The following is a 27,804-nucleotide window of genomic DNA, read 5'->3' on the forward strand; positions in this document are numbered from 1 at the left end:
TCTTAGGAATCTTAGGTAGTGTTGCGTATACATATCAGTTGATCAAAAATGTTGATTCAGTTAATGACAAAAATGTTGGCCTGAATAATTGATCAGACCACCTGCTGGTAAATACATTGAAATCCTGCCAGTCTATCAGAACTAAATAATGGACAGGTAGTAGCTAACGGTCCCTGAAAAATATTTCATTTATTTTTTTCCTTAATATGTATTTTGTCTTAATTTGATTATTATACCTGCACAAGTGGTTATTACTATTATTTTTAAATAAATTTATTTTATTTACTTATTTTTGGCTGCATTGGGTCTTCGTTGTTGTGCGTGGGCTTTCTCTAGTTGCGGTGAGCAGGGGCTACTCTTTGTTGCGGTGTGTGGGCTTCTCATTGTGGTTGCTTGTCTTGTTGCAGAGCACGGGCTCTAGGTGCATGGGCTTCAGTAGTTGTGGCTTGCAGGCTCTAGAGCGCAGGCTCAGTGGTTGTGGCACACGAGCTTAGTTTCTCCGCGGCATGTGGGATCTTCCCGGACCAGGGCTCGAACCTGTGTCCCCTGCATTGGCAGGCGGATTCTTAACCACTGTGCCACCAGGGAAGCCCCTGCACAAGTGATTATAATCAGGGAATAATTAGCCAGCAAAATCTTAAATTAGAGGAATTGCTAAGCAGGAATATTCAGTTACTCCTAAAGTAGGGGAAGTGGGGCAGGGAAAGAGGAAGATCTTAGCTGATCATTGGGTGGTTGCCCAAGTAACTTTATACCTTTCTTTTTGTACTTACAGGGTCTTAGTTTCCAGCCTGGTAGATTCTTTTCTTTTCCCCATTTTTGGTGGAGAGGGGTGGTAGAGGAGAAGGAGGGACAGAGACTTGGAAGGATAAGTGAAATTGGTAGATGATGCTAAATGAATTAGGTTTCCAGAGACAGAGACTATGTGGCAGGTGAGTTAGGGGGAATTGTGGGTTTCCATGGTAGAGGAAAGGTTGTGATGGGAAAGACATTCCAAAATTTCTGTTTATAGATTTGGACTTTCAGGTTATATTATTTTGCACATTTGGGGGATGTGTATATGTGGGAGTGAGGCATGCTGCTTTTTCCTTCTTCACTATTTTTGTTTCCTTCTCTTTTAACATACCTAGTTATAGTCTTTGATGTGTGACAGCCTTAATTTAGAGCTTTCAATAAAAAGTGATGCAAGGTGAGTAGGCTTTTTGTGAAAATGTTTTCAGCAGAATATTAACGTTTCAAAAACGTTTGTCCAGCTGTATATGTTACCATTATTATGTGATGACGTAAGTAATAATGTTTTGATTGTGGACTAGATAAATCCAGTCAACTTTAAAAGACTCATAATGTAATACCAAAGTTGCTAAGTCTAAAGACATTTTTATTTCCCATATATAGACTTTACCATTTCTGTTCAACTTTACTCTATTCCTGTGAACTGTGTTAGAAATTCTGAAAGTTGAATACAGTAAATAATGTAGAATGGTGATAGCAGTGTAGTGCAGATACAGTTTTATTTTACTTCAACTGTTTTTGTGTCTACCACAATAATGTAGTTTTATGGCTTTTATTATCTTTTTGGTACTAACACTGTAGAAAAAATATATTTAAAAGTAGTTTTAAGTAATTGAGAGGAATGGCATATATGCTCTTTTGAATGCTTGGAAACAAAACTTTGAGGCAGGCAATTAAGAGCTTAGTAGAAATAAATTATTTTAAATAGATTTTTTGTTCATAACTAGTTTAGCAACAAAGCTACTGACTGGCTAAGGACTAGAAAATGCTGAATTATCAGAAATGCTGTAATGTTTGTAATCCCTTGATAAAATTGTGTAAATACAGGTTAGAATTAATATACTTGGTTATTTTCTGAAGATTTAGAGTCTCTTTAATTTTCCTGCTGTTATATTTATACCTTATTTATTTGCAGGGTATTGAGCCCTAAAAATGTGTTTAGGCTATTATATAAAATGCTTTTTTATTTCTGAATAAAAGTTATATTTGGCCTATTCTTTGTTTCTAATAAAATTTCAGCTTTCAGTCCTCATTACCTCCATTTCATATACCAGGAAAACATATCCCAGTTGCAGGAAGAAAATTATATATGTCTGATATCAATGCAATACCAACATGGAGTGTTAATTTTCTGTATTAGTCTCTGTTAAAAGATTGATTATAGACATTAAAAAAATATTTATGGACCATTTTAATATTATTAAATATCTTTGCCTTGAAAATTTTAAACATTTTTGTATTTTCAAAAGCTATATTCTTAATATAATTAGACTTTGAGCTCAGGGAAATGTTACTTTGGGATTTTAACAGGAACTAGTACTATTTGAGTAATTGAGGACATCAACATATGATTTTAGTGAAATACATTTTGTGCCTTCCTTCCTGTTTTAAGTTGTTTATGATAATTCTAGTTTATTACCCTGATTTTAAAGAAATCCTAATCCTCAGCTAGAAGTTAAATTTGAAAAGTCCAGTTAGTGTCTGGGTCATTTCTTTTCTTCATGATATCATTCAGCACTGATGGGTCATTACAGTTGAACTAAGTGTTCTAAGTGAAGTAATTTTATTTAATCCAATAGTATCTACCATGGAAAGAATTTTGTCCGATTTAGCACATTTTGATATACCTATTTTACCTGACTTTAAGAATATGTCTAATCCTGATTTTTGGGGGGACATAACCTGTATTTTTTTACTTTTATAGGATAGAGGGAGGAATCAACAGCTTGGAAATTCGGCCAAGTGATCTGGCGGGATGGGCATTTGCCTGACCTATTTTGTAGAGGTAATCCAACCCTGTTTTACTCAACCTCTAATTTTTTCCTGTGATATATGCCCATATACTTGAACATGAACACACATATCATAGCTGTTGGGTAGTACTCTGCATTTACTGGACATTCCCTTTTTCTTTTATACTTGCGTATATATAGCGTGAATATTACATATACATAGCATGATATCACTATATACAGATATGAACATTTATACATTGGAAAGAATTAATGTTATTAGTTCTGTATGAAGGCCATTATCTTTTCTCACTTAACAAGATTACTTGCATTTCTCTTTTTTTTGGCTCAGGTTCCCTTATTTTAGGAAGAACCATGATCCTCTCCTGTCTTGTTGGGCTATGTTGGTACATATATTAGACCTTGCTTTTATCTTTCAAACAAAGTGAAAAAAATTAAGTATTTCACAGTTTTCAGGGTATTTACATGTTTGTCAATGGCACATAGTCTCATGTCATTATTAATGATCATAAAAATTCAAAGATTCTCATAAATTTTGTTTTGAGAATTCTTTTAAAGCGAAGGTGTGAAAATATTAGCAGTTTTAGTGGCCATATTTTAAGATTTCGTTTAACACTTCTCACTTCTTACCCAGGTTTATTATAAGAGGAATATACACTTATGCAGTAGAGAATGTTATAATGTAAAAAAATTTTAAAAGTCTTTTCTTATTCCCATTTACTGATAACATTTGTGTGTGTGTGTGTGTGTATCATTATAGACATTTTCCATATATATGCAGAAATTTATATGTATACCTATATTTACATAACTTTTATAAAAATGAGATCACACCATACATGTTGTTTATTATCAGCATGTCTTTTTTGTTGTTAGCTTCTGTATCTTTGCATATCATTCCTCTTATTTCATTCTGTGTAGTATTCCTATATTTGGATGTACCATTATTATTTTAACTAGCCTCCTATTTATGGATATTTAGGTTGTTTTTTTGCAGTAATAAATGGGAATATAGTGAATATTCTTGGATACATCTTTGCACATATTTAAAAATACATTTGTAGTATAAATTCCTAAAGGAAAAATTGTTGGGTCAAAAAGTGTGTACATTTAGTAATTTGGTGGTTGAATTGCCCAACTAAAAAGATTGCCCCAACATCAGTAGTCTGGGAAAATGGGAATCTCTTTATCTCTTTGATAATATTAGCTACTGTCAGCTTGTAGTATTTGTCAGTTTTTTGTTGTTTAGTATTGCTTTTCAAAATTTCATTGTGAGTTTGAGCATTTTTTTCCCCATTATTATTGGCCATATATATTTTTTCAGTGATCTGTTTGGTCATGCGTTAGGCAGATGGTTTTTACTCAGTTTTTGTTTATCTTTTGATTTTATTTTTGCCTTGTTGACGTTTTAATTTTGTATGATTGAATTTAGAGATCTTTTTCTTCAGGGCTGGGGTGGGGGTGGGGTTTCCTGTGTAAGGTTTAAAATAAAAGGTCTCCCCCACTGATTGTAGGACTCGTTTTCCCCTCCACATTATAACATCTCTGAATGACATGAATTGTTGGCTTGTCATGGTTTGGCATTGTTTTTTTCTAAGTGACAGAATTAGTTGTGTTTCTTATGATTGGTAGTTTTAGCTTGGTAGTTTTATATTCAGTGAACTTGAAAAGTTATATGGGTTTTCTATTACTTTTTATGGTTTAAATTGTTTAAAATCTTGATTTATATTGAATATATTCGGTATAAGCAATAAATGTAGAGGTCAGCTTTACTTTTTTCCAGATGGCTTACCCTTTGTCCTCATTCCCGTTATTGAATGATGCATTTCTTTTCTACATATTTGAAACGCCACATTTATCGTATACTGAATTTCCATGGTTTTTTTTTTTTTGCATGGGGGGGATCTGTTCCTGAAATCAGTTCAGTTCATCTGCCTGCTTGTTTTTTGTACTGAGAATTCAGTAAAGGAACTGCTTATAAAATCAGTTATACATAGATTTTTTAAATACAAATAGTAGAATTAGGGCTAATAAAGGAAGAAGATGTATACATTCACAGTAACAACTAAAAAGATAAAATACCTGGGAGAAATCTACTTGAAAAAAACTTTAAAACTCTACTGAGGGATAGGACAGAAAATTTGAATCAATTCAGATTTTTTTTAAACATTTAAAATTTATTTAATGATGTATCTATTTTATTTATTTATTTTTGGCCGCATTGGGTCTTTGTTGCTGCACACGGGCATTCTCTAGTTGCGGTGAGTGGGGGCTACTCTTCTTTGTGGTGCGTGGGCTTCTCATTGCGGTGGCTTCTCTTGTTGTGGAGCATGGACTCTAGGTGCACGGGCTTCAGTAATTGTGGCTCGCGGGCTCTAGAGCGCAAGCTCAATAGTTGTGTCACACAGGCTTAGTTGCTCTATGGCACGTGGGATCTTCCGGACCAGGGCTCGAACCCGTGTCGCCTGTATTTGCAGGTGGATTCTTAACCACTGTGCCACTAGGGAAGCCCTCAGCTCAAATTTGTAACACGGAAGATGTGATATAAAGCTGTCATTTCACTATAGAAATAGAATTGATTTTTCTTTATTGATCTAATATCTTGTGCCTTTGCTGAACTTGTTTATCAGTTCTCAGTGGCGGTGGCCTTGCTGAACTTGTTTATTTGTTCTCGTAGCTTTTTTGTGGATTCATTGGGAAATTTCTACATACAAGATCACGTTGCTAGGGAGTGAAGACAGTTTTATTTCGTCTTTTCTAATCTGGATGCCATTACTTGATCGATTGATTTCTTGGTTGGTTGGTTGATTGATTGATTTTGCCTGCTCTATTTTACTAGCTAGAATCTTTAGTACAATCTTGAATAGAAGTGGTGAAAATGGACATCCTGATTTTTAGGAGGAAAGCATTCAGTGTTTAACCAGTAAGCATGATGTTAGTTTTTAGTTTTTTTTTTTTTTTTGTAGATACCTTTTATCAGTTTGAGGAAGTTCTCTTCTAGTCTTAGTTTGTTGAGATTTTTTTATCATGAGTAAGTGTTGAATTTTTTCAAATTCTTCTTTGTTTATTGAGATAACCATGTGGTTTGTGTCCTTTAGTATTTATTGAGATAACCATGTTTATTGAGATAACCATGTGGTTTGTGTCCTTTAGTCTCTTAATATGGTGTATTACATTAATTGATTTTCAGATGTTAAACCACCATTGCCTTCATGGGGTAAATATTACTTGGTCTTGGTGTATATATATGCCTTTTTTTAATCTGTTGCTAGATTCAGTTTACTAATATTTTGTAAGGATATTGTATCTATGTTTATGAGAGACATTGGAGTATAGTTTTCATGTCATGTCTTTATATCAAAGAAACTCTAGCTTTATAGATTGAGTTGCAAAATGTACCCTCTTCCTCTGTTTTGTGAAGGAGTTTGTGAAGGATTGGTATTGCCCCCTTAAATATTTGATGGAATTCATCAGTGAGGCCATTTCTTTGTGGGAAGATTTTAAATACTAACTCAGTTTGTTATGTTCAGATTTTTCTGTTTCCTCTTTAATTAGTTTATGTGTCAGTAATATATGTCTTTTTAGGAATTTCATAAAAGTTGTTTAATTTATTGGCATATATCTGTTTATAATATTCCTTCCCGTATAATTCTTTTAATTTTTGTGAGGTCAGTGGTAATATGCCTTCTTTCATTCCTAATTTTGGTAATTTGTGTTTTTTCTCTTTGTTGTTGGTTAGTCTTCCTAAAAGTTTGTAAATTTTTTGGATCTTTTTTAAAAAAACAAGTTATTCTCTATCTTCCTGTTTTGTATTTTATTTATTTTTGCTCTAAATTTTCAATATATTTTTCAGCTTGCTTTAGGGTTTAGTTTGCTCTTTTCCTTTTTAAAAATATTTTAATTAATTAATTGATTATTTATGGCTGTGTTGAGTCTTAGTTGCAGCATGTGGGATCTTCGTTGAGGCGTGCGGGATCTTTCCTTGTGGTGCGCGGGCTTCTCTCTAGTTGTGGTGTGCAGGTTTTTTCTCTTCTCTAGTTGTGGCATGCAGTCTCCAGGACATGTGAGCTCTGTAGTTGTGGCGTGTGGGCTCCAGAGTGTGTGGGCTTTGTAGTTTGCTGCATGCGGGCTTTCCAGTTGAGGTGTGCGAGCTCAGTAGTTGTTGCACACGGGCTTAGCTGCCCTGCAGCATGTGGGAACCTAGTTCCCCTGACCAGGGATTGAACCCACGTCCCCTGTATTGGAAGGTGGATTCTTTACCACTGGACCACCAGGGAAGTCCCCTAGTTTACTCCTTTTCTGATTTATTAAAGTGGAGGCTCATGTCATTTATTTGAGACTCCTCTTTCTTAAGTACTGCTCGAGCTACATCCCATTGATTTTGATGTGTTTGTTTTTGTTTTCATTCAGTTAAAAATATTCTCTAACATCTCCTTTCTTTTAGTTTCTTTTTTGACCCATATGTTATTCAAAATTGTGAAGTTTAATTTCCAAACACTTGAGAATTTTCCAGTTTCTAACTTAGTTGATATCTACTTTAATTGTGTTATGGTTGGAGAACATACTTTGTATGACTTCAGTCCTTTTACATTTATGAGACTTATTTAATGGCCTAGCATTTGGTCTGTGCTGGAGAGTGTGTACCTGACAACAATATGTATTCTGTTGTTTGCTGGAGTTTTCTATATGCCAACTAGGTATAGTTGGTTGAGAGTGTGGTTCAGATTTTCTATATGTTTGTTAATTTGCTGTATAGTTATTCTGTCAATTATTTAGAGTGGGGTATTGAAATCTCCAATGCTAATTGTTGAATTTTCTATTTTTCTTTTTAATAATGTTAGTTATTATTTTTTTAGGGCTCTTCATTATTTTAGGATTTATAATTATTATAATATTTTCCTAATTTATTGACTGTCATTTTGAAATATCTTTCTTCATCTCCAGTAATATTTGTCTTAAAGTCTGTTTTGTCTAATACTAATATAACCGTGCCATCTGTTTTATGGTTACTCTTTCCATAGTATATATATCCTTGTTCTGCATCTTTTTACTTTGTCTTGAATTTAAAGTGTGTCCCCTTTTTGTTTTTGTTTTTTTTGCGGTACGCGGGCCTCTCACTGTTGTGGCCTCTCCCGTTGTGGAGCACAGGCTCAGGATGCACAGGCTTAGCGGCCATGGCTCATGGGCCCAGCCGCTCCGCGGCATGTGGGGTCTTCCCAGACCGGGGCACGAACCCATGTTCCCTGCATTGGCAGGCGGACTCTCAACCACTGCGCCACCAGGGAAGCCGTAAAGTGTGTATCTTGTTGACAGCACATAGTTGAATCTTGTTTTTGTCCAATCTGGCAGTCTCTGCCTTTCTATTGGGCTGTTTAGACATTCATATTTAATTATGGACATGGTTGGATTTACATTTGCCATTTTGCCATTTGTTTTATATATGTCTCTTATGGTTTTTGTTTCTCTGTGCTTCCTTTGCTGCCTTCTTTTGTGTTAAATGTTTTTTAGTGTGCCATATTAATTACTCTATTGATGTCTTTTCTAAATATAATTTAAGATATTTTCTTTGTGATTGCTATGGTGTTTACATTATACATTTTAACAGTTTGCTTAATATTAACACTAAGTCAGTATCAGGAACTTTGCTCCAGTATAGCTCCATTTTCTCCTTCCTCTATTGTGCCACAACTTATATATAAATAAATAAATAAATAAATAAATAAATAAATATATATATAACATTCATATATGCTACAAACCCAGCAATACAGTGTTATAACCATTGCTTTATAGATTCTTATATTTTTTAAAGATGTTAAGAGAAGAAATGAAAAAAATGTATTTTATAGAGTTTTTTAGTTTAACCCACATATTTACCATTTCTGGTGTTCTTTTCTTCCTGTGTATTTAAGTCTGGTGTCATTTCCTTTCAACTTGATGGACTTCCCTTAGTATTTCTTGTATGACAGGTCTGCAAAAAATTCTCTCAGTCTTTGTTCATCTGAGACTATGTTTATTATGCCTTCATTTTTGAAGGGTAGTTTTGTTGCCTTCTTGATTGACAGGTTTTTTCTTTCAGCACTTTGAGAATGTGATCCCACTGTCTTCTGGCCTCTGTTGTTTCTGATTGAAAGTCAGCTGTTAATCGTATTGTGGTTCCCTGCACATGCTGAGTAATTTTTCTCTTTATGCTTGCATGATTTTCTCCTTGTGTTTAACAGTTTGGCTATGATGTGTCTAGGTGTGTCTCTTTGTAATTATTCTCCATGAGATTCATTGAACTTCTAAGACTCATAGATTTGATTTCTTCTAAAAAATCAAATTTGGAAAATTTTCTGGTGGTGTTTTATTAAAAAAAATTATTTTCCCTGCCCTTTCTCTCCTCTGGAACTCCAGAAATGTTGATAAGTTGTTCTCTGAGGCTCTGTTCAGTTTTCTTCAATTTTTTTTCCTCACTGTTCTTCAGATTGGATAGTTTCTACTGATATATCTTCAAGGTCATGTATTTTCTTCTGCTATCTTGAATCCTGTAGTAGATTTTTTGTTTTAGTTATTATACTTTTCAACTTCAGAATTTCCATGTGGTTCTTTTACATAAATTCTGTACCCTTATTGAGAATTTCTTATCTGTTGATTGTTTTCATAATTAAAAAAAGTTAAAGATGGGTTCTTTTTTAACATGTCTATAATAGATGTTTTGAAACCTTTGCTTAAACCAACATCTGGGGATGCTCAGAAACTGTTTGTTGTGATTGCTATTTTTCATTAATGTGGGTCACATTTTTCTTTTCTTTCTTTTTTTCTCTTTTTTGGTACACCTTATAATTTGTTGTTGAAAACTGGGCATTTTAGATAACATATTGGAGTAATTTCAGATTGTGACTCCCTCCCTGCCTGCCCGGGTTATTGTTACTGTTGTCATTTTGCTATTTATTTATATATGATACAATCCTAGTGAAAAAAAATTCTTTTTTGAGCAAGAGTTCATCTGCAAAAGTAGACATGTGTGAATATGCAGGAAAATTCTGAAATGAAAGGATACTGAGGGGTAAATAGTTCCATCAGAATTTAAAGTTTAAAAAATATGGATACAGTGTTGAAATGTTTTAAAAAGTGAATGTATTATACTTTCTGAAGTACAAAGATGGACTTATTACTGGTATGTTTTAGGTGAGAAAGACTATTCTTATTGCCTTTGCACCACTGTAAAAACTGATACAAAATCGTAAGGTGTGTCATATCATCTGGTCTCCAAGCTTTCTGTGGAGGAGTAAATACAAATTATTCTTAATAGGTAGGAATGTAGTATTTTTAAAAACCTCTATGGTAGGAAACTCCATAAACTCTTTAGTCTGTTACTGGGTTCAGAAATACTCACTGACAGGAAATTTTCTTCTTGTGTATAGCTTATGTTTTTCATTTTAATTTTTTGGGGTATGGAACATAGTCTCCCTATGATTATTCCCACTTTTGTCAGCTTTTCTAGTCAAAGATGACCTTGGTGATCATATTTCTGTAGGTATTTAGTATGATTTTACAACTGTAGTCCTTTCTACTGTGAATACATGTACATTCTGTACAGGACTAGTTCTGTTTGTTATTTTTAAGGCCTAGAATTGTGTTTGCTTCTCTCTTCACTTCATAGCCTTTACAAAGCAGATAAAAATAGTGTTATTAAGTGAGTTTTTAATCACTGATTTCTCTTTTGTAAACGTGTAGGTCTATAACCTTCTGAATTTCCTTCAATATCCCATGTCTCTGAAGTTGTACACTCCAGATCTAGGCAAATTATTCTTTACAAGGCCAGGGTTATTTCACAGTTACTACTTATCACTATCGTATTTTCCCAGTTTCAGATTTAAAAAGAAGTCATTGCACTGGTTATTCAGGCATAGCTCACTATTTACAAAGAGTGCTCACTTCATTATGCATACCAGTTTGTCCATGTTATATTTGTACAGTATTTTTGTCTCAGTAAGTAATGTGTTTTGTTTGTTGTGTTTTATTTTTATTTTTTTTGTAGGAATTGGATGGCATAAATGATTGAAGTGGTATTGAGGGTCTCTGAAGCCTATGAAAGGTAGAAACTCAACCATGATTTCTTTTTCAACTCTACAGCATTCCCTTCCTTGAAGTCTTCATTTTTACGTTAGTCTCAGGTAACTTCAATACTTATTTTTCATAATCATGAATAAGTAAAATTTTCAAATATGAAACCTTTTTTTTGGCTGCTAGAATTTCATGTTAAGTTTGTATAATAGTTTCTTTATGTTGTAGTATTTATATCTGGAAGAAACTTGGGATTTAATATTTTTTCTTGAGAAAACAGTGTTAAGAGAAAATTGATGAGTAATGATACAGCTTTGGGTTTTAAGTTTAGCCCAAGAAAATATGTGTAGCTTATTATGTAATCTTAGGTGAAATTTAAGTGGGAAGGTTTTTCCTTCTTTAACCCTTTTCTTCAGCAGGGTTTATTGCATTTTTCACTCACCTGTCATAAACGCATACATACCCACATTAAATTTTCCAGGATTTCCAGGGAAACTATTTTCATATGTGGGAAAATTAGACCTATTAATCAAATTTAATGGTGTTTGGCATATAATTTTTTAAATGTGAAAAAGCATATGTTACTGTACCTTTGTACATATTGTATGTTTTCCTATGCTAATATAAGGAAGCAGTCATGTAGATAATTTTAATAATCATTTATATTAAGTATTAGTTATTCTATCTTGTGGTCCAAGAGGGTTACCATCATGTCTGCCAACAGAAAGAGGGAAAAGGAAGAACATTTCTTTTCCTTTTAGGAGAGTTGTGTATATCATTTCTACTTATGTCCCATTGGCTTTAACTGTTACATGACCACAGCCAACTGCATGGGAGGCTGGAAAATGAGTCTTACCTAGGTCATTGTGTGTTTTACTTAATATTGGGCAAGAAGGAGAGAACAGAATCTGGGGGGATAGCTAGTTGTCTGTCACATTAGGGTTTGTCAGATTTACTTTCCATTTATCTAGTTGGACTAACATTAAAATATAAGTTTTAAATATTAAGACATATTAACTCTTGGCCTGTGACAGTGCTTTGGAAATTGTTTTGAGTTCTGAGACAATTTTAGTTTTGTGAATAGTCATCATGGTTCTTTGATTAAATACTGCTGTCTTGATGTCATAAGGTGGAATAAGGTCTTAAAAGTTAAAAGTGACTTTTGAGATAATTCCTCATTTTGTTTCACTGCCATTAGGTTGAAATGGTTTGTTTAACATTTTAGAGTCTTAAGGCAAGGATGAGGGGCTTGGGTGAGAGGATCTTTTTAGCTACACATAAAGCTAAATGATGTGTAACTGGTTCCTTCTAACTCTAAAAAAATCTATTATTCTAAATGTTTAGATCTCATCAGAACAACTTATTCCCAAAGACATTATATACTTTATATTTTTGTAGATGAAAAATATTTCATTGTAATTACATTATATGGTTCTTGGTCTGTTGTAAATACTGTATTTTGAAACAAGTATCAAATATTGTATGTTTCTATTAGAGAATTTATTAAAGGGTTGGAAATTAGTTGTCAGTTTTCCATCATATTTTATGTCAATATCAACATATATTAACCTAGGTACCTTTTTTTTTGAGACTTGAGATAACAGTTAGTTTTGGTAAATTTTGTATACTTGTATCGAGTATTTATATTAGGCCTATTGATTTAACTTTATTAGAAAATGGTTATAAGACATTTTCGGTGTTTTTGGCATTGAAGGCGATGAACGCATTTTTAGTTTTATTGTACTTCACAAATAGGGTTTGTATTGTGAAGTGAGAGCATTTATCCAGTGTTTAAAAATTAAAATTTTGATTTAAATAGTTAACACTTTTCTGTTTTGAAATGAGTCTTGGTTATTACATAGTACATATTAAAAATAGCTTAGTGTGTAGGGAAGTTTAAGAAGTATTTTTAATGTTTCTTTTAATTTACAAAACTGTAGAAAATTTATAGTTTCCTAATAGAGTAAGTATTTTTAATACAAATGTTTGAATTGTTGGTATTGGCATAAAATGAGATGGATGAAACAACTAGATCTAGCAGAATGTAGGGTTCTGTTTTGCTTGGATCTTTTTTACCTTTTCCCTTTCCCTCTCCTTTTAAAGATAAAATATAGCTGTTTCTCAACAAACAGTTGCCATAAATTTGATGTCTTACCATTTCTAAATACCACTAATTTCTTGTTGTTGCATTGTTTTAGAAGACTGGTGATGAGTATTTGGAATGGAGAATATGCTTAGATTCTGCTTTATTTGAGCGGGGCATTGGGCATATAGAGATGCCTGTTAACTTTGGCTTAAATATTTATAAATTATTTTTCTGTGGTTAAAAAACGGTCACAGGTTTTTATTTAGTTGTCATATTGTGTAAAGTGATTTATCTTAGTCTGTAAATTCTCTTATTAAACATCTTTTATTGTTGCTAGCACTAATAAAAAAGGCCTTTTTGTCAGTTGCCATTATTGTAAATGATGCTCCTATTACGATGTTTTGAATAGTAACAATTAAAAATCAAAGGGCATAGTTTACAAAATATGCTTTATAGATGCAAAATGGTAGTTATACAAAGGTGTATCTGAAGGGGTTTCTGAGTGTAGAGTATCCCTAGATAAGAGCTAGATTTTGTTTCTAAATTAGAGATGAAGCAGTTTTTGCTTAGATCAAAACTATACTTTTGAAGGATGAGAGGGAATAGAAAACTTCTGAGGAACGACAAATGGCAGATTGTTAAATCCATTTTGATCATGGGTTTCTTTGTAATACCAATTTGACCTTGAGACTGATTGATACTTGTATTTCTAATGCTGATATTTGTAAGGTGTAATTTCTCACTGACTACATAGGTTAGAAATATTAATATCCAAATTAATGTAACTGGCATCCTCCAGACAGCAAGGAGTTTGTTGAAAATACTTTGAATCAGAAGTAATTTGTGAAATCTAGCTTTTTTTTTTTTTTAAATCTGTTTCAGGTTCCTTTGAGTACTTCTCCTTAGCCTGTGAGTGAAGTTTCTTTATAGATTGAATGGGTTCTGATACAAGGCAGGGTATTGATTTGGGAGAAGACTTTGAGTTGGAAATTACTCTTTTTATAGAAAAGAATGATGTTTAGGTTCCTAAGCTTGCCAACTATAATCTGTTTTGACTCATTTAGTTGAAGTTTTACATTATTCAGTAAATGTTGATGGAAAATAATATTACAGCCAAACTCAGTAAATAAAACAAAAAAGCAGTATCTTTAAGTGAGATATATTTTTTTCACACTTGAATGCAGATTCATTTAAAGGTGATAAAGTGGCAGATCAATATTCATGTACATTCTGAAGGGGAAAGTAGGTGCTTTCAAGAATATTAGAGGATTATGGCACAAGCCTTCAAATCTGTTTTCACTTTAAAACTTACAGCCCTCTTTTCTTTGATACAGGTATATCTTTAGCATAGCTCCTACATTTATCAGCCATATTTAGGATTATTTTTTTGATTTCCAAGTGAAAATGGGAAAGTAAAGGAAAAAGAAAGAGAGATTTTCCTAAAGTAACTTGGTAAAGGTTTGAAGAAAGAATGGAAGGATTAAGGGGGTATATGTGAACCCATGAAAAAAGAACGAGGAGAAACTTACTGAGCTGTGAATAATAGGTAGAAGTGGAATTTAGGAATTGTGGAAGGTGTCTATGCATGCTGAAGAAGAAAAGGGATTCTGTGTCACACAGAATTCTCCCATGGTAGCCATGCGATGGTAGCCAACTAAGGATTGCTTTACCAAGCCAAGCAGTGGTGACAGGGTGGCTTCAGAGTGGGTGGGTGAGAAGAGAATGAGTTCAACGAGTTCTTAGTGTCCAGGGCCTTTTCAAGACGGCTAGTACGGTATGGTAAAAAGTGCATTAAACGAGGTAAGTCTGTTTTCAAATCCCAGTTTACATGCTAGCTTTGTGACTTTGGGTAAATTCCAGTTTCTTCGTCTGTTAAATGGGGATATACTATTACTGTCTTGAGTGTCACTGTAAATATTAAGTGAAGTAACATATCAGTGTGCCCAGCGTAGTGTCTTACATCTGGTAGATCCTCAACACATGTTAGCTGTCTTTCTTCTCCAGGTTATGATAATCTCTGAATTTTATAATATAGACTCAAACCTATTAATAAATTTGGAAAGAAATTTTCCTTATTAATTGCATAGAATTCCCATAAAAAACTCAGTAAGCATTTTTAAGTTGAATTCCCATAATTTATAGAATTCCCATAAGAAAAACACAGTAAGCATTGTATAGTTGATTAAAAATGAGTAGTAGGGCTTCCATGGTGGCGCAGTGGTTGAGAGTCCGCCTGCCGACGCAGGGGACACGGGTTCGTGCCCCAGTCCGGGAGGATCCCACCTGCCGCAGAGTGGCTGGACCCGCTGAGCCATGGCCGCTGAGCCTGCGCATCCGGAGCCTGTGCTCCGCAACGGGAGAGGCCACAACAGTGAGAGGCCCGCGTACCGAAAAAAATAAAAAAATTTTAAAAATGAGTAGTAATGCCCAACTTGTTCATATATTATGCTTCTGTTAACTTTGTCCTCTGAAAATATGAAAAAGCCCTGACTCAAAGCTTATTTACTCTATTTCAACTTATACAGATCTATAAAGCATAGTTTCTAATTGCTTGCACACAGTTGATTAGAAGCATTAAATTAGAAGGTCCAACAAGAAGAGTCAACTGTCTTTTCTGGAAGGCAGGAGAAAGTGATGGCTGATAATTTATATTCTCTTTAAGTACCGCATTGCCATTAGGCTTAAATGACTAGGGATTTCTTAATCGGCTGCAATTTGGATTACTTTCACACAGCTGAACCAAACATTTTTCAGTACGAAAGGATGGTGGGGGTGTGTGTGGGAGAGGGAGAATTGAATGGAGCAGAAAGCTGAATGTGGTCCCCTCAATATTCCTTTTACTATACCTTCTAGCTTCTCTGGCAGAGGGATGGAGATGAGGGAAGAACAAAACTTGAAAGGGGGAAAAGAATGCAGCATTTGAAGTAATCTGCTAAAGGGGGCTTTCAGAGAAATTGGCCTGAAGTGGGCCCCTCCCTTCCCTCCCTCTCTTACTAAGTTCTAGTTTTTAGCAATCTCTGTTCTGGGTAACTCCAGAAGGAGTGCCGTCTTACCTTTAGCTGAATTAGTTCTAGAACATCATTGTCCACCCTGTCTTGGATCATAACAGCTCTGCGGTTTTATATTCTTTGTCAGCTGCCCAAGGTTCCTTCAATTGCAGAATAATGGGTCATTTACAAGGAGCTCAGGGCGGCTTATTGCTTATTACTCCACCTAGTTCTTCTTTTTCCCCATTTGACAGAGGCTCCTGGGAATGCAGATTAGTTGTTTATTTTGTTTTTTCTTCCAGAGCAGCCTTTCATGTAAGTGACATGACTTAAGCATTCTTTCTTTGTTTCTCTCTCCTGTGTAATATTCCTGACACCTGAATTTCCATTAATTGTATAGACATTTGGGTCAAAAAACAGTTGGCTTTTTGAAGTTTTAGCAGGAAGAGACATTTAAATATTCACATGTTAGTGCAGATTGATAACATCAGTTTCCTTTCTTTATACTCAGCTGATCCTTCCTGAAAATATTGAAATTAGAGAAGGAAAGTAGCCTGTGTTAACTTTTGAGCATGGGACCTTTTGCTGTATTTGGGTTTTTGAATGTGCAGAGAAGCACATAAGAGCTTTGACATAGATCATGTAGGATTTACAAGGGGGAAAGTTAAAGATAGTAAGTGCATATAAGAGAGCTTCAAGGACAACAAAAAACATACTTTTCTTTATCATTTTTCTTAGGGTGGCTTTGTCCTTTTCCCATTTACCATGGGCTTAGTGAAATTAACTTTTTTTGTTTGAGAGCCTTGTTTATTTCCTGTCCAGCTTACTCTGCCCAGACTCTGGTTGAGGTGTGTGATACAAGTGGGGCTCACTTATTTGTCTATGTATCTTCTTCTTGATTTTTTTTTTCCCACTTAATATATCTTGGAAAACTTTTTACCCAGCACATATAACTACCTCATTCACTTTAATGGCTGTGTGTATTCCAGTGTATGGTTGAATCATAATTAATTTAACAAGTCTTCTATTATTGGATGCTTAGGTTGTTTCCAGTCTTTTTCCATTAAAAGGTCACACCAGACATCCTTGTACATACATCTTTGGTTAATTTTTATGACTAAGCACATACATAGGATTGTATATACTCCTGGCAGTGAGGTTGCTGGCTCAGTGGTACATACAGTTTTCATTCTGGCAGATTTTCCAAAACTAACTTTAAAACCTTGTCAAAGCAGAGTTCATTGATACTGAAATCTGTGTTGAAATCTTTGTATTTTCTGGTATTTAAGGGAAATTGTCTCAAGAACAGTTTTTAGGCTAGCCAGTAATTTGAAATATATGGCTTAATTTGGGGTCATAGGAATAAGAAACCATATGTAACAAAGAGCGATTCCTTTTTCTGTATATATGGCCTGTTTTTGAGAAAATTTTTGAGGAGGTCAAGTTTGCCTTCATTAACAGTATTTCCACTTCCTGTTTTATTTACTACCTGTATATTGAGGTGTGGTATCTTCCTGTTCCAAATCCTTCATTCTGGCACTTTTTTGCAAACTTGCCTTTTTCCCCCCAGATATTCTCTCTCTCCAAAGTACTTTGACTTCCTCAGTACTTACTGTTTCAGCCTGATGTTAGGGATAAGGTTAGTTTAAAAAAATTATGTTTTTATGTTTATTTTAATAGGCATATTACATATTAACACAGTATTATAGGTATAGTTTTAAATAGTATACATGTATTAGGATATGATAAATTTTAAAAAATTGATGAGGTGCATGACAAAAAACATTGGAGATGAGGACCACTACTTAAGGGAAATATAGACCTTGCATTGGGTTAGTAAGCCAGTTTCAACTTCAGCTAATTTTTTAAAAAAAGTTCTGTCCTAGGTCAGTTTGTCTAATGTCTTTTATTAATGTCTTCTTTTAATAACTACTTCTTTTACTTCTCCCGTATTCTTTAAAAGCTTCCAAGGGTGTGGGTTTTTTTTTTTTTTAATAATGATGTATGTGGCAATAGCAGATGTCACAGCAATAAGGAGTGGCTTTGTGTATATATACGTCCCTTTTAAGTTGGGGGCTTTCCAAATCCTTTAGGAAAACAATAAACAGAAGAATATAATTGATTTGGTAAGGATTTCCAAAGAAATAAGCAAATTTTAACCCTAAGAGACTTAAATTTCACTTAGTTGTGGGATAGTTTATTCTCTAGAAATGTGATAAATAGAATATTTGAAGAGGACAGTTATTTGGTGATATGTTTTAAATGTTTGTCCTTTAGACTACTTAAAGATTTTGGAAAGAGAAATTAGATTCTTGTTCCTTTGTCCCATATGTATTCTGGACTTAACCATATTACCTGGTACCAGGGAAGACAAAGTTAGCAAGTATGAATGATATTTTTATTTATTTTGCTGTTTATATGAGCTGTTTTTTGAGCTGTACATTTAAGTAAAGTTTTCTCCCTAGATGATAACCTTAGTAAATGAAAGAGTATTTAAATTTCAGTAGTGTATTTGAATTTAACTGATCATTTATCTTACCTCTGAAAGCTATGATCAAAGTAGTAACCATTACTACCTGATTGATTTGGGAAAGAGGTGACTAAACTGAAACATAGTTAATGCATTTACTAATTGTGGGCCCATCATGTTGGGGGAGTGTGTGTGTTTATTTTGCACAATCTGATAAAAAGCAAACAGTACCAGTGTTCTGACATTCTTTGAGATGAAGTTTCTTTGGATTTCATGATTATTGTTATGCTAGTTCCTCAAGTAACACAATGGAGTGCGAATTTACAGCAGTGAAAGTTAGAAGATTTAATATTGCCTGTTTTTTCTATAATAATGGAAAAAATAAGATAATGTAATTATTTAATAGTGTCTAGTTCTTATTGTGACCTCTTAAATTTATTTAATCATGTGCAACTGTTTAAGAATATATTAGTAATGAAAATACTACTTTTTCCATTTTAACAAATTTAAAAGCATTTGAAAGAATAAAATTTTATTATAGAAAGTTTTCAAATTAGAGATAAATGTAAATATGAAAAAAGCCTGGTAATTTCACCACCCAGTGGTAATATTAATATTGTTAGCATTTTCAATAAATCTGTGTACAAACACATATTTATACACACATTTCCCTTAATATCAGGCTTTTTCCCCAAATTTTCAAATATTTTTCAAGAATATTTTTTGACTGTATGGATATTTTTTGAATTCCAACAGACTTTAACTTTTTACTGAAGCATAAATTCAGTAAATTTGAATTTATTTATTCTGGCAGAAATGTATGCATATCACAGAGATATACATCTTAAAATTTTACAAAGTGAGCACACCTGTGCAATCAGCATTCCACTCAGGAAAAACATTGTCAGTTTCCAGACCAGGTGCCTTTTCCTACCTCCTATCAACAGCCTCTTCACCCAAGGATAGCCATTTTTCTGATTCTGTTTTTAAGAAAAACATTGAGGTATAATTTATATACAATAAAATTCACGCATCCTAAGTGTACGATTCAATGATTTTTAGTAAATTTACTGCAGTCTAGTTTTAAAACATATGTATGAATATAATTTAACCAGTTTCATTTTGTTGAATATGCAGTGTAATTCCAGTTTTTCACTATTGAAGTACTGCTATAGTGATTTTCCATGCATATCTTTATATGTACTTCTGATTTCATCAGGATAGGTTCCTAAAAGTAAAGTCACCAGTTCAAAGAATATGTGCATTTTTATGGCTTTTGATACATGGTACCAAATAACCTTTGAAAACAGTTGAACTAATACACTCCCACTGTCAGTAGATGAGTGTCTTTTTTTTTCCCCCTGCCACCTCAACGTCAGGTGTATTTTTTTGTGTGTGTGTGGTACGCGGGCCTCTCACTGCTGTGGCCTCTCCTGCTGCGGAGCACAGGCTCAGGACGCGCAGGCTCAGCGGCCATGGCTGATGGGCCCAGCCGTTCCGCGGCATGTGGGATCCTCCCAGTCCGGGGCATGAACCCGTGTCCCCTGCATCGGCAGGTGGACTCTCAACCAGTGTGCCACCAGGGAAGCCCGAGGTGTATTTTTTAAGAATTATTATCAGTTTGGTGGATAAAATATGGTTTTAATGTTCATTTCTTTAATTACTACTGTAAGTGAATATTATTTTATATATTTAGTGACTATTTCTAATTTTTCTTTATGATTTGCCTGATACTGTTCTCTCAGTTTATTTCTTAATGTTATTTCTATTTTTAAGATATTTTAGTATATTAAAGGATGTGGATCTTTCTGGTGTTACAAATACTTTCCCCCAATTTGCTTTATGTCATGCTCATTTTTCATAATGAAATAGATTAGGATTTTGTGTCTTAATGTCAAAAACAAAAATTTGTGTTTTACTCTACCAGCCTTTGGAAATTTATCGTGGTAATTTTTAAATTGGAGGCAATATTGAATTATATGAATAAAACTTTTATTAAAGTGTGTACCTTTCATAATTTGAAATTTTAAAAATTCAGGTAAACATATAAAACTAATTTATTATGCTTTGTTGCCAAACTTGGTCTTTCTAGGCATTTATACTTAAGCATGAACATTGACGACAAACTGGAAGGATTATTTCTTAAATGTGGCGGCATAGACGAAATGCAGTCTTCCAGGGCAATGGTTGTAATGGGTGGAGTGTCTGGCCAGTCTACTGTGTCTGGAGAGCTGCAGGAGTCAGTTCTTCAAGATCGGAGTATGCCTCACCAGGAGATCCTTGCTGCAGATGAAGTGTTACAAGAAAGTGAAATGAGACAACAGGATATGATATCACATGATGAACTCATGGTCCATGAGGAGACAGTGAAAAATGATGAAGAGCAGATGGAGACACATGAAAGACTTCCTCAAGGACTACAGTATGCACTTAATGTCCCTGTAAGTAATTCCTTTATAAGATACTAAACTTACAGTTAGAAACATAATTAATTTTGTATTAAGTGATACAAATCATTGAAGAAATTTCAGAAAGTGTTTAAAGGCTGAATATAAATAGTTCAAATGGCCATTATTAAATAGATATACTAAATATTGGTAAAAATCATAGTTGAAAAGGCAAAATTAAGTTTTGATATTACATACATTTCAGAAACTTATCTTTTCTGGATAACATTTATTTATCTATTTATCAGGGTTACCGTGTATTGAATTTTTGTGTGTGTGTATTAAATTTTAAGTGCTTAATTTTAAAAGATAACTTTGTTTCAACTTCTGGATTTCTCCTTAAAGAGTAGAAGGATTGAATCTGGAGCACAGCTAGAAAAAGATTGTACACTTGAGAGTTTTTCCTTCAAATTCTGTAACTCTTGGCAGTTCCTGCCATCTTTATTTTTTTTATTATCTGTAAAAAGGATATCAGCTCTTCAGTCTGTTTACCCTGGATGTCATAGGTCATCACCTAAGGTACTCCCTTGTAGGCACCCATAACTTTTTTTTTTTCAATTCAAACGAACATTTATTGGGCCCACATTAAACGGGACATGATGAAGAGATTACGAGATGTCTCTTTTCTGTCTGTGTACAATTTCTGCCACTCTTTCCTCAAGTGGGTACATCCTATGTCTCAGTCTTCGCAATTATTCAAGCACCTATAATGGAATGGTAGGCTTGTTCAGAGGCTCAGAATCCTTTTAGGAAGTTGTAGTTAGCAGAGTGATGGTCACAGCTAATGAGAACTGCTTCATTTTCTAACAAAAAAACAAAAACAGTGAGCTGGACTCGTTGCTTCCCATTGAAGATGCTGGGCTCATCTGGTGCTTCAGTCACGGGCTCTTTGGAATAACCAGCAGTGACATCTTCATAATCTTTACTCCATAAGTTTTCTGTGTGAAGTGACTCGTTATCAACTCTGGCCTTAGTGACTTCTTCCTCAGAGCTGAAGGTGTTTAATTCTACATTAGTAGGTAATGCGAAAGTCTGTGTGTTCTCCAAATACAAGTCAATGGTTGTTTCTGTATCTTGGTCACTGGTCAAGTGTAGTAGGACAGTGGTTGACTGACTGTAGGTCAGTGATGAATTCTGGGAGTAGTGTGGGGTAAGTCACAGCCAGGGCAAACCAGGCAGAGAGGAGCAGGGCCTTCCTGAGCATGGTGCTGATGCTGGCGGGGAGTGTGGGAGGCTTACGAAGGTAAGGAGGCTGAGTGTTTTTCTTTGCCTTCTTGTATCTTTATTTTTACCTGATGACCAGCAAAGCTACAACTGTAATGTAATCCTCTTCTATTGTTTATGTGATATTAAACCTGGATCCTTTCAGTACTTCTGATATACTGTGCTTTTTCTTTTGCTTTAGGACCTTTGTATATCCTACTTGTAATATTCCCCTCAGTCATAGCCCCTCCCTGTTTTTTAACCTAGTTAAAACTTCATCATCAGACTTCCCTGGTGGCGCAGTGGTTGAGAGTCCGCCTGCCGATGCAGGGGACATGGGATCGTGCCCCGGTCTGGGAAGATCCCACATGCCGCAGAGCGGCTGGGCCCATGAGCCGTGGCTGCTGAGCCTGCGAGTCCAAAGCCTGTGCTCCGCGATGGGAGAGGCCACAACAGTGAGAGGTCCGTGTATGAAAAAAAAAAGAACAAAAAAACTTCATCATCATCAGCTTGTCACTTCTCTCTGGTCTAGGTGTAGTTGCTGCAATAGGGACTTGTTCACTGTCTGTGTCTGTGATAGATTGTAGGCTCTATCTATGTATGACAGCATGAATTTTGTCTTATTTTCTATTATGTCCCAGGTGTTGGCACATGGTGTGAATGAATGGATAACTACTTACAGTTGTGTTCTAATACATGTGCTCACGAACTTTTACCTAGTCCATTGCGATAGCCTTTTCCTTTTTCAACCTGTTGATGGTGATGGATTACATTAATTAATTTTTAAATGTTGAATCAGCCTTGCATACCTGGAAGAAATTCCACTTTGTTGTGGCTTATAATTCTTTTTACACATTGTTTGATTCAGATTACTAATAGCTGTTGAGGATTTTTGCATCTGTGTTCATGAGAGATTGGTCTGATTTTTCTTTTTGCACGATATCTTTGTCTGGTTTGGATATTAGAGTAATCCTGGCCTCATAGAATGAGTTAGGAGTATTCCCTCTGCTTTGGTCTTCTGGGAGAGTGTAGAGAATTGGTATAATTTCTTCCTTGAATGTTTGGTGGAATTCACCAGTGAATCCATAGGGCCTGGTACTTTCTTTTTTGGAAGGTTATTAATTACTGATTCAATTTCTTTAATAGCTATAGACCTATTCAGATTGTCTGTTTCTTCTTGTGTGAGTTTTGACAGATTGTGTCTTCTGAGGAATTGGTTCAGTTCATCTAGGTTATCAAATTTGTGGGCATAGAGTTGTTCATAGTATTCCTTTATTATCCTTTTAATGTCTATGGTGTCTGTAGTGATGTCCCCACTTTCATTTCTGATATCAGTAATTTATATCTTCTTTTTTTCTTAGCCTAGCTAGAGGCTTGCTGCCTTTTTTTTTAAAAAAGGATCTTAACAGTTTTTAAGCATATGGTATTACATACAGTATCAGCATACAGTTAACTATCCTCACATTGTTGTACAGTAGATCTCTAGAACTACTGTACAACTGTTGCATCTTGTAAAGCTGAATCTCTATACCCACTGAACACCAATTCCCCATTTTTACCTCCCCCCAGTAAAGACTTACTAATTTTGTAGAGAACTAGCTTTTGATTTTTTCTCTTGATATCCAGTTTTCAGTTTCATTGATTTCTGCTCTGAGTTTTATGATTTCTTCTGTGGATTTAATTTGCCATCTGCCCCTCCAGTTTTCAGTGGTGGAAGTTTAGGTGATTGATTTAGATCTTTTCTGATATATAGAAATGGCATTCTAATATAGCATTCAATGATATAAATTTCTCTCTAAGTACTGCTTTCAGTGTCCCTCACATTTTGATAAGTTGTATTTTTATTTTCATTTGGTTCATTTTATCTTTTAATTTCTTCTGAGACTTCTTTGATTCATGTGTTATTTGGAAGTATGTTGTTTAATATCCAAGCATTTGGGGATTTTCCAACTATTTTTCTGTTACTGATTTCTAGTTTAGTTCTGTTGTGGTCTGAGAGTGTTTACTATATGATTTTCTGTTCTTTTACATTTGGGAAGTTGTGTTTTATGGCCCTGAATGTCATCTGTCTTGGTGAATGCTCCATGTGAGATTGAGAAGAACTAGTGTTTTGCTGTTGTTGGATAAAGTAGTCTATTGATTGCAATAGCTTTTTTTAAAAAATAAATTTATTATTTATTTTTGGCTGTATTGGGTCTTCATTGCTGCACATGGGCTTTCTCTAGTTGCGGTGAGCAGGGGCTACTCTTCATTGTGGTGTGCAAGCTTCTCATTGTGGTGGCTTCTCTTGTTGCAGAACGCAAGCTCTAGGCACTCGGGCTCAGTAGTTGTGGCTCGCGGGCTCTAGAGTGCAGGCTCAGTAGTGGTGGCGCGTGGGCTTAGTTGCTCCGTGGCATGTGGGATCTTTCCAGACCAGGGCTCAAACCCGTGTCCCCTAGCATTCGCAGGCAGATTCTTAACCACTGCACCACCAGGGAAGTTCCGCAATAGCTTTCTTATTGGACTGATTGTAGCTTGACCCTTATCCAGTCTGTATTTCAGATGGTTCCTGTAGTGATCTTTCCAAAACGATATTTATACTTATCACTCCCCTACCAAAACTTTTTCAGAGGTTTCTTATTGCTAAACAGCTGAAATGTATTTTGCTTGGGCTGAAAGGGCCTGTGATCATGTTTCTTCTTATCTTATCCAGCCCCTGTGTACAGTGCTTCAAGCCCCTCTCCCCGCTTCATACTTAAGTACATTGAAATTACACTAGTTGCCAGGTCCAATATGATTTTTTCTGTTACTTCTGTACATGTTGTATATACCTGTAATATTCTTTGTTTGGCAGTCTACTGTTTTTCACTTCTCAAAACTTTCTTTTGTGTAATTTTCATTATAGTAACTAACTTATTTTTCATTTCTTGGCTTGCAGGACCGTGAGGTCTCTTTTCTGGAACCTCTATTTTAACTTTGTGTTCTCAATAACTGGGCTGTGGTAGGCAGTCAGATATTTTTTTTTTTTTTTTTTTTTGCGGTACGCGGGCCTCTCACTGTCGTGGCCTCTCCCGTTGCGGAACACAGGCTCTGGACGCGCAGGCTCAGCAGCCATGGCTCACGGGCCCAGCCGCTCCGCGGCATGTGGGATCTTCTCGGATCGGGGCACGAACCCACGTCCCCTGCATTGGCAGGCGGACTCTCAACCACTGCGCCACCGGGGAGGCCCAGTCAGATATTTTTTGAGTGAAAGAAATTTTTTTTAATTGAGAAAAAGTTTAAATTGAAATGCTGTGAGATCCTAAGTTTATAGTTTAGAGTTTTGACAACTGCATAAACTTGTATAGCCCACAAGGCATCAAGGTACAGAATATTTTCATCATCCTAGAAAGTTTGTGTTTCTTCCTGGTCAGTTCACTCCACAACAGTTGTTGTGGGTTTTTTCCCCCCATCATAGATTAGTGTTGTCCTTTGAGAACTTTATGTGAATGGAATCATATGTAACTCTTGTGTCCAGCTTCTTTTTTTTTTTCCACTATGGAATATCAGTTTTATTTGAAAAAATTCTAATACAGAACTGAATAGGGACTTCCCTGGTGGCACAGTGGTTAAGAATCCGCCTGCCAGTGCAGGGGACACGAGTTTGAGCCCTGGTCCCACATGCCGCAGAGCAACTAAGCCCGTGTGCCACAGCTACTGAGCCTGAGCTCTAGAGCCTGTGAGCCACAACTGCTGAGCCCTTGTGCCACAACTGCTGAAGCTCATACTCCTAGAGCCCATGCTCTGCAACAAGAGAAGCCACCGCAATGAAAAGCCCTTGCACCGCAACAAGGAGTAGCCCCCAGTCGCCACAACTAGAGAAAGCCTCTGCGCAGCAACGAAGAAAATAAGTAAATAAAATTTAAAAAAAGAACTAAATAGCTGTAACATCAGTATTTTTCACATAGTTTTTACTTATTAATTGAAAAGTAACTGAAACAATGTAAAATAATAATTGCTTTTCCTGTGGATAAGTATATTAAAAAGTAACATTCATCTTTACAAAGTGTGCATTCCTATTGTGTTAGAGTATAATACCACAAGTTAGAGATTGATTGAGGGTTTCATTTCTCAGGTGTTGGTACTGAACACCTCAAAGCAGTAGTCCATTGTGATGTATTTTAAATTAATTTTCAGTTGCATTAGAATGAGAATGATGACTTGGTTATTTAGTTGTCACACTAATGAAGTAGGTATTTTACAATTTCTTCTCCAGCTTCTTTTGCTCAGCATAGTGTTTTTGCAGTTTTTCATGTTGGTTGGGTGTATAAGTAGTTCATCCCTTTTCATTGTTGATTAACATTCTGTTGTTTTATTATCCTAAAATTTTGTTTATTTATTTCCTTCTTTATGGTTATTTATTATCTCTAGTTTTCAACCTTTATGGATAAAGCTGCTATGAACATTGTTGTGCAAGTCTGTTTTCATTTCTTTTGGGTACATTTTTATAGAAGTTAAACTATTTCTCTTCTGTTTTCATTTTGTTTCATCTAGTGTCTGTCTTTGCATTAGTATTACTCTTTTATTTTAAATTAATTTTTGTTGGAGTATAGTTGGTTTACAATGTTGTGTTAGCTTCTACTGCACAGCAAAATGAATCAGTCATACATATACATATATCCCCTCCCTTTTGGATTTCCCTCCTGCATCGGTATTGCTCTTGATAGCTGTATTTTTTTTAATATAAATTTATTTATTTGTTTGTTTATGGCTGCGTTGGGTCTTTGTTGCTGTGTGTTCAAAAAATTTTCAATATGTAATTGTTCATAACTAGTATATAGAAATGCAGTTGATTCTTTTTATATTGATCATGTATTCTGTGATCGTGTTATATGTACCTGTTAGTTCTAGTAAGATTCCTTAGGTTTATTCATAGTCCCTATTATCCATAAATTTTACATCTTCCTTTCCAATCTAACTTCTTTTTTCTTCCTTATTGTATTGACTAGGCCTCCAGTACAGTGTTGAATAGAAGCGGTAAAAGTAGACATCTTTGCTTTTTTCCTGATCTTTAGGGGACTGCATTCAGCTTTTCACCGTTAAGAATTATTTTAGCTATAGATTTTTCTTAGGTGATCTTTATTTATTAGGTGGAAGAAGTTTTCTTTCTAGTTTGTTGAAATTTTTTAAAACTATGAATGGATGTATAACTTCATCAATATTTTTTCTGCATCTGTTAGATGATTATATGATTTCCCCCCCCTTTTAAAAATAAATTTATTTATTTTTGGCTGCGTTGAGTCTTCATTGCTGCACACGGGCTTTCTCTAGTTGCGCCAAGCGGGGGCTACTCTTCATTGCAGTGTGCGGGCTTCTCCTTGTGGTGGCTTCTCTTGTTGCAGAGCACGGGCTCTAGAGCGCAGGCTCAGTAGTTGTGGCGCACGGGCTTAGTTCCTCTGCGGCATGTGGGATTTTCCTGTACCAGGGCTTGAACCCTTGTCCCCTGCACTGGCAGGTGGATTCCCAACCACTGCGCCACCAGGGAAGTCCCTCCTCCCTTTTCTTAATATAGTGAATTTATTGATTGATTTTCAAATGTTAAATCAACCCTGCATTCCTGGGATAAACCACACTTGGTCATGATGTGTCATCTTTTTTATAAGTTGCTGGATTCAGTTTACTAATTTTTTTAAAAGAATTTTTTTGTGTATGTTTATGAGGGATACTAGTTTTCTTGCAGTCTTTGTTTTAAGTATGCTGGCCACATTAAAAATGGGGTAGGAAATAGTTCCTTCTCTGTTTTCTGAAAGAGTTTCTGTAAGATTGGTATTATTTCTAT

The 27,804-nt window shown here is 35.1% G+C and overlaps 1 protein-coding gene across 2 annotated transcripts in view; it reads left to right on the forward strand.

Moving 5' to 3' along the window:
- Positions 1 to 10,842: 10,842 nt before the first annotated feature.
- The window catches only part of ZNF148 (zinc finger protein 148), an 89,784-nt gene continuing 72,822 nt past the window's right edge, over positions 10,843 to 27,804 (forward strand). Inside the window, exons 1-2 of one of the 2 annotated variants that reach the window (XM_065876348.1) lie at positions 10,843 to 10,924; positions 20,450 to 20,798. In XM_065876348.1, coding sequence (XP_065732420.1) covers positions 20,466 to 20,798 — 333 coding nt within the window. In that variant the 5' untranslated portion in view covers positions 10,843 to 10,924; positions 20,450 to 20,465. Of the gene's footprint in view, positions 10,925 to 20,449; positions 20,799 to 27,804 lie in introns of those variants that run through there. The other variant, XM_065876350.1, reaches the window with a different exon arrangement.

This window comes from Phocoena phocoena, chromosome 4, assembly GCF_963924675.1.
Source record: "Phocoena phocoena chromosome 4, mPhoPho1.1, whole genome shotgun sequence".
NCBI classification, from domain to species: domain Eukaryota; kingdom Metazoa; phylum Chordata; class Mammalia; order Artiodactyla; family Phocoenidae; genus Phocoena; species Phocoena phocoena.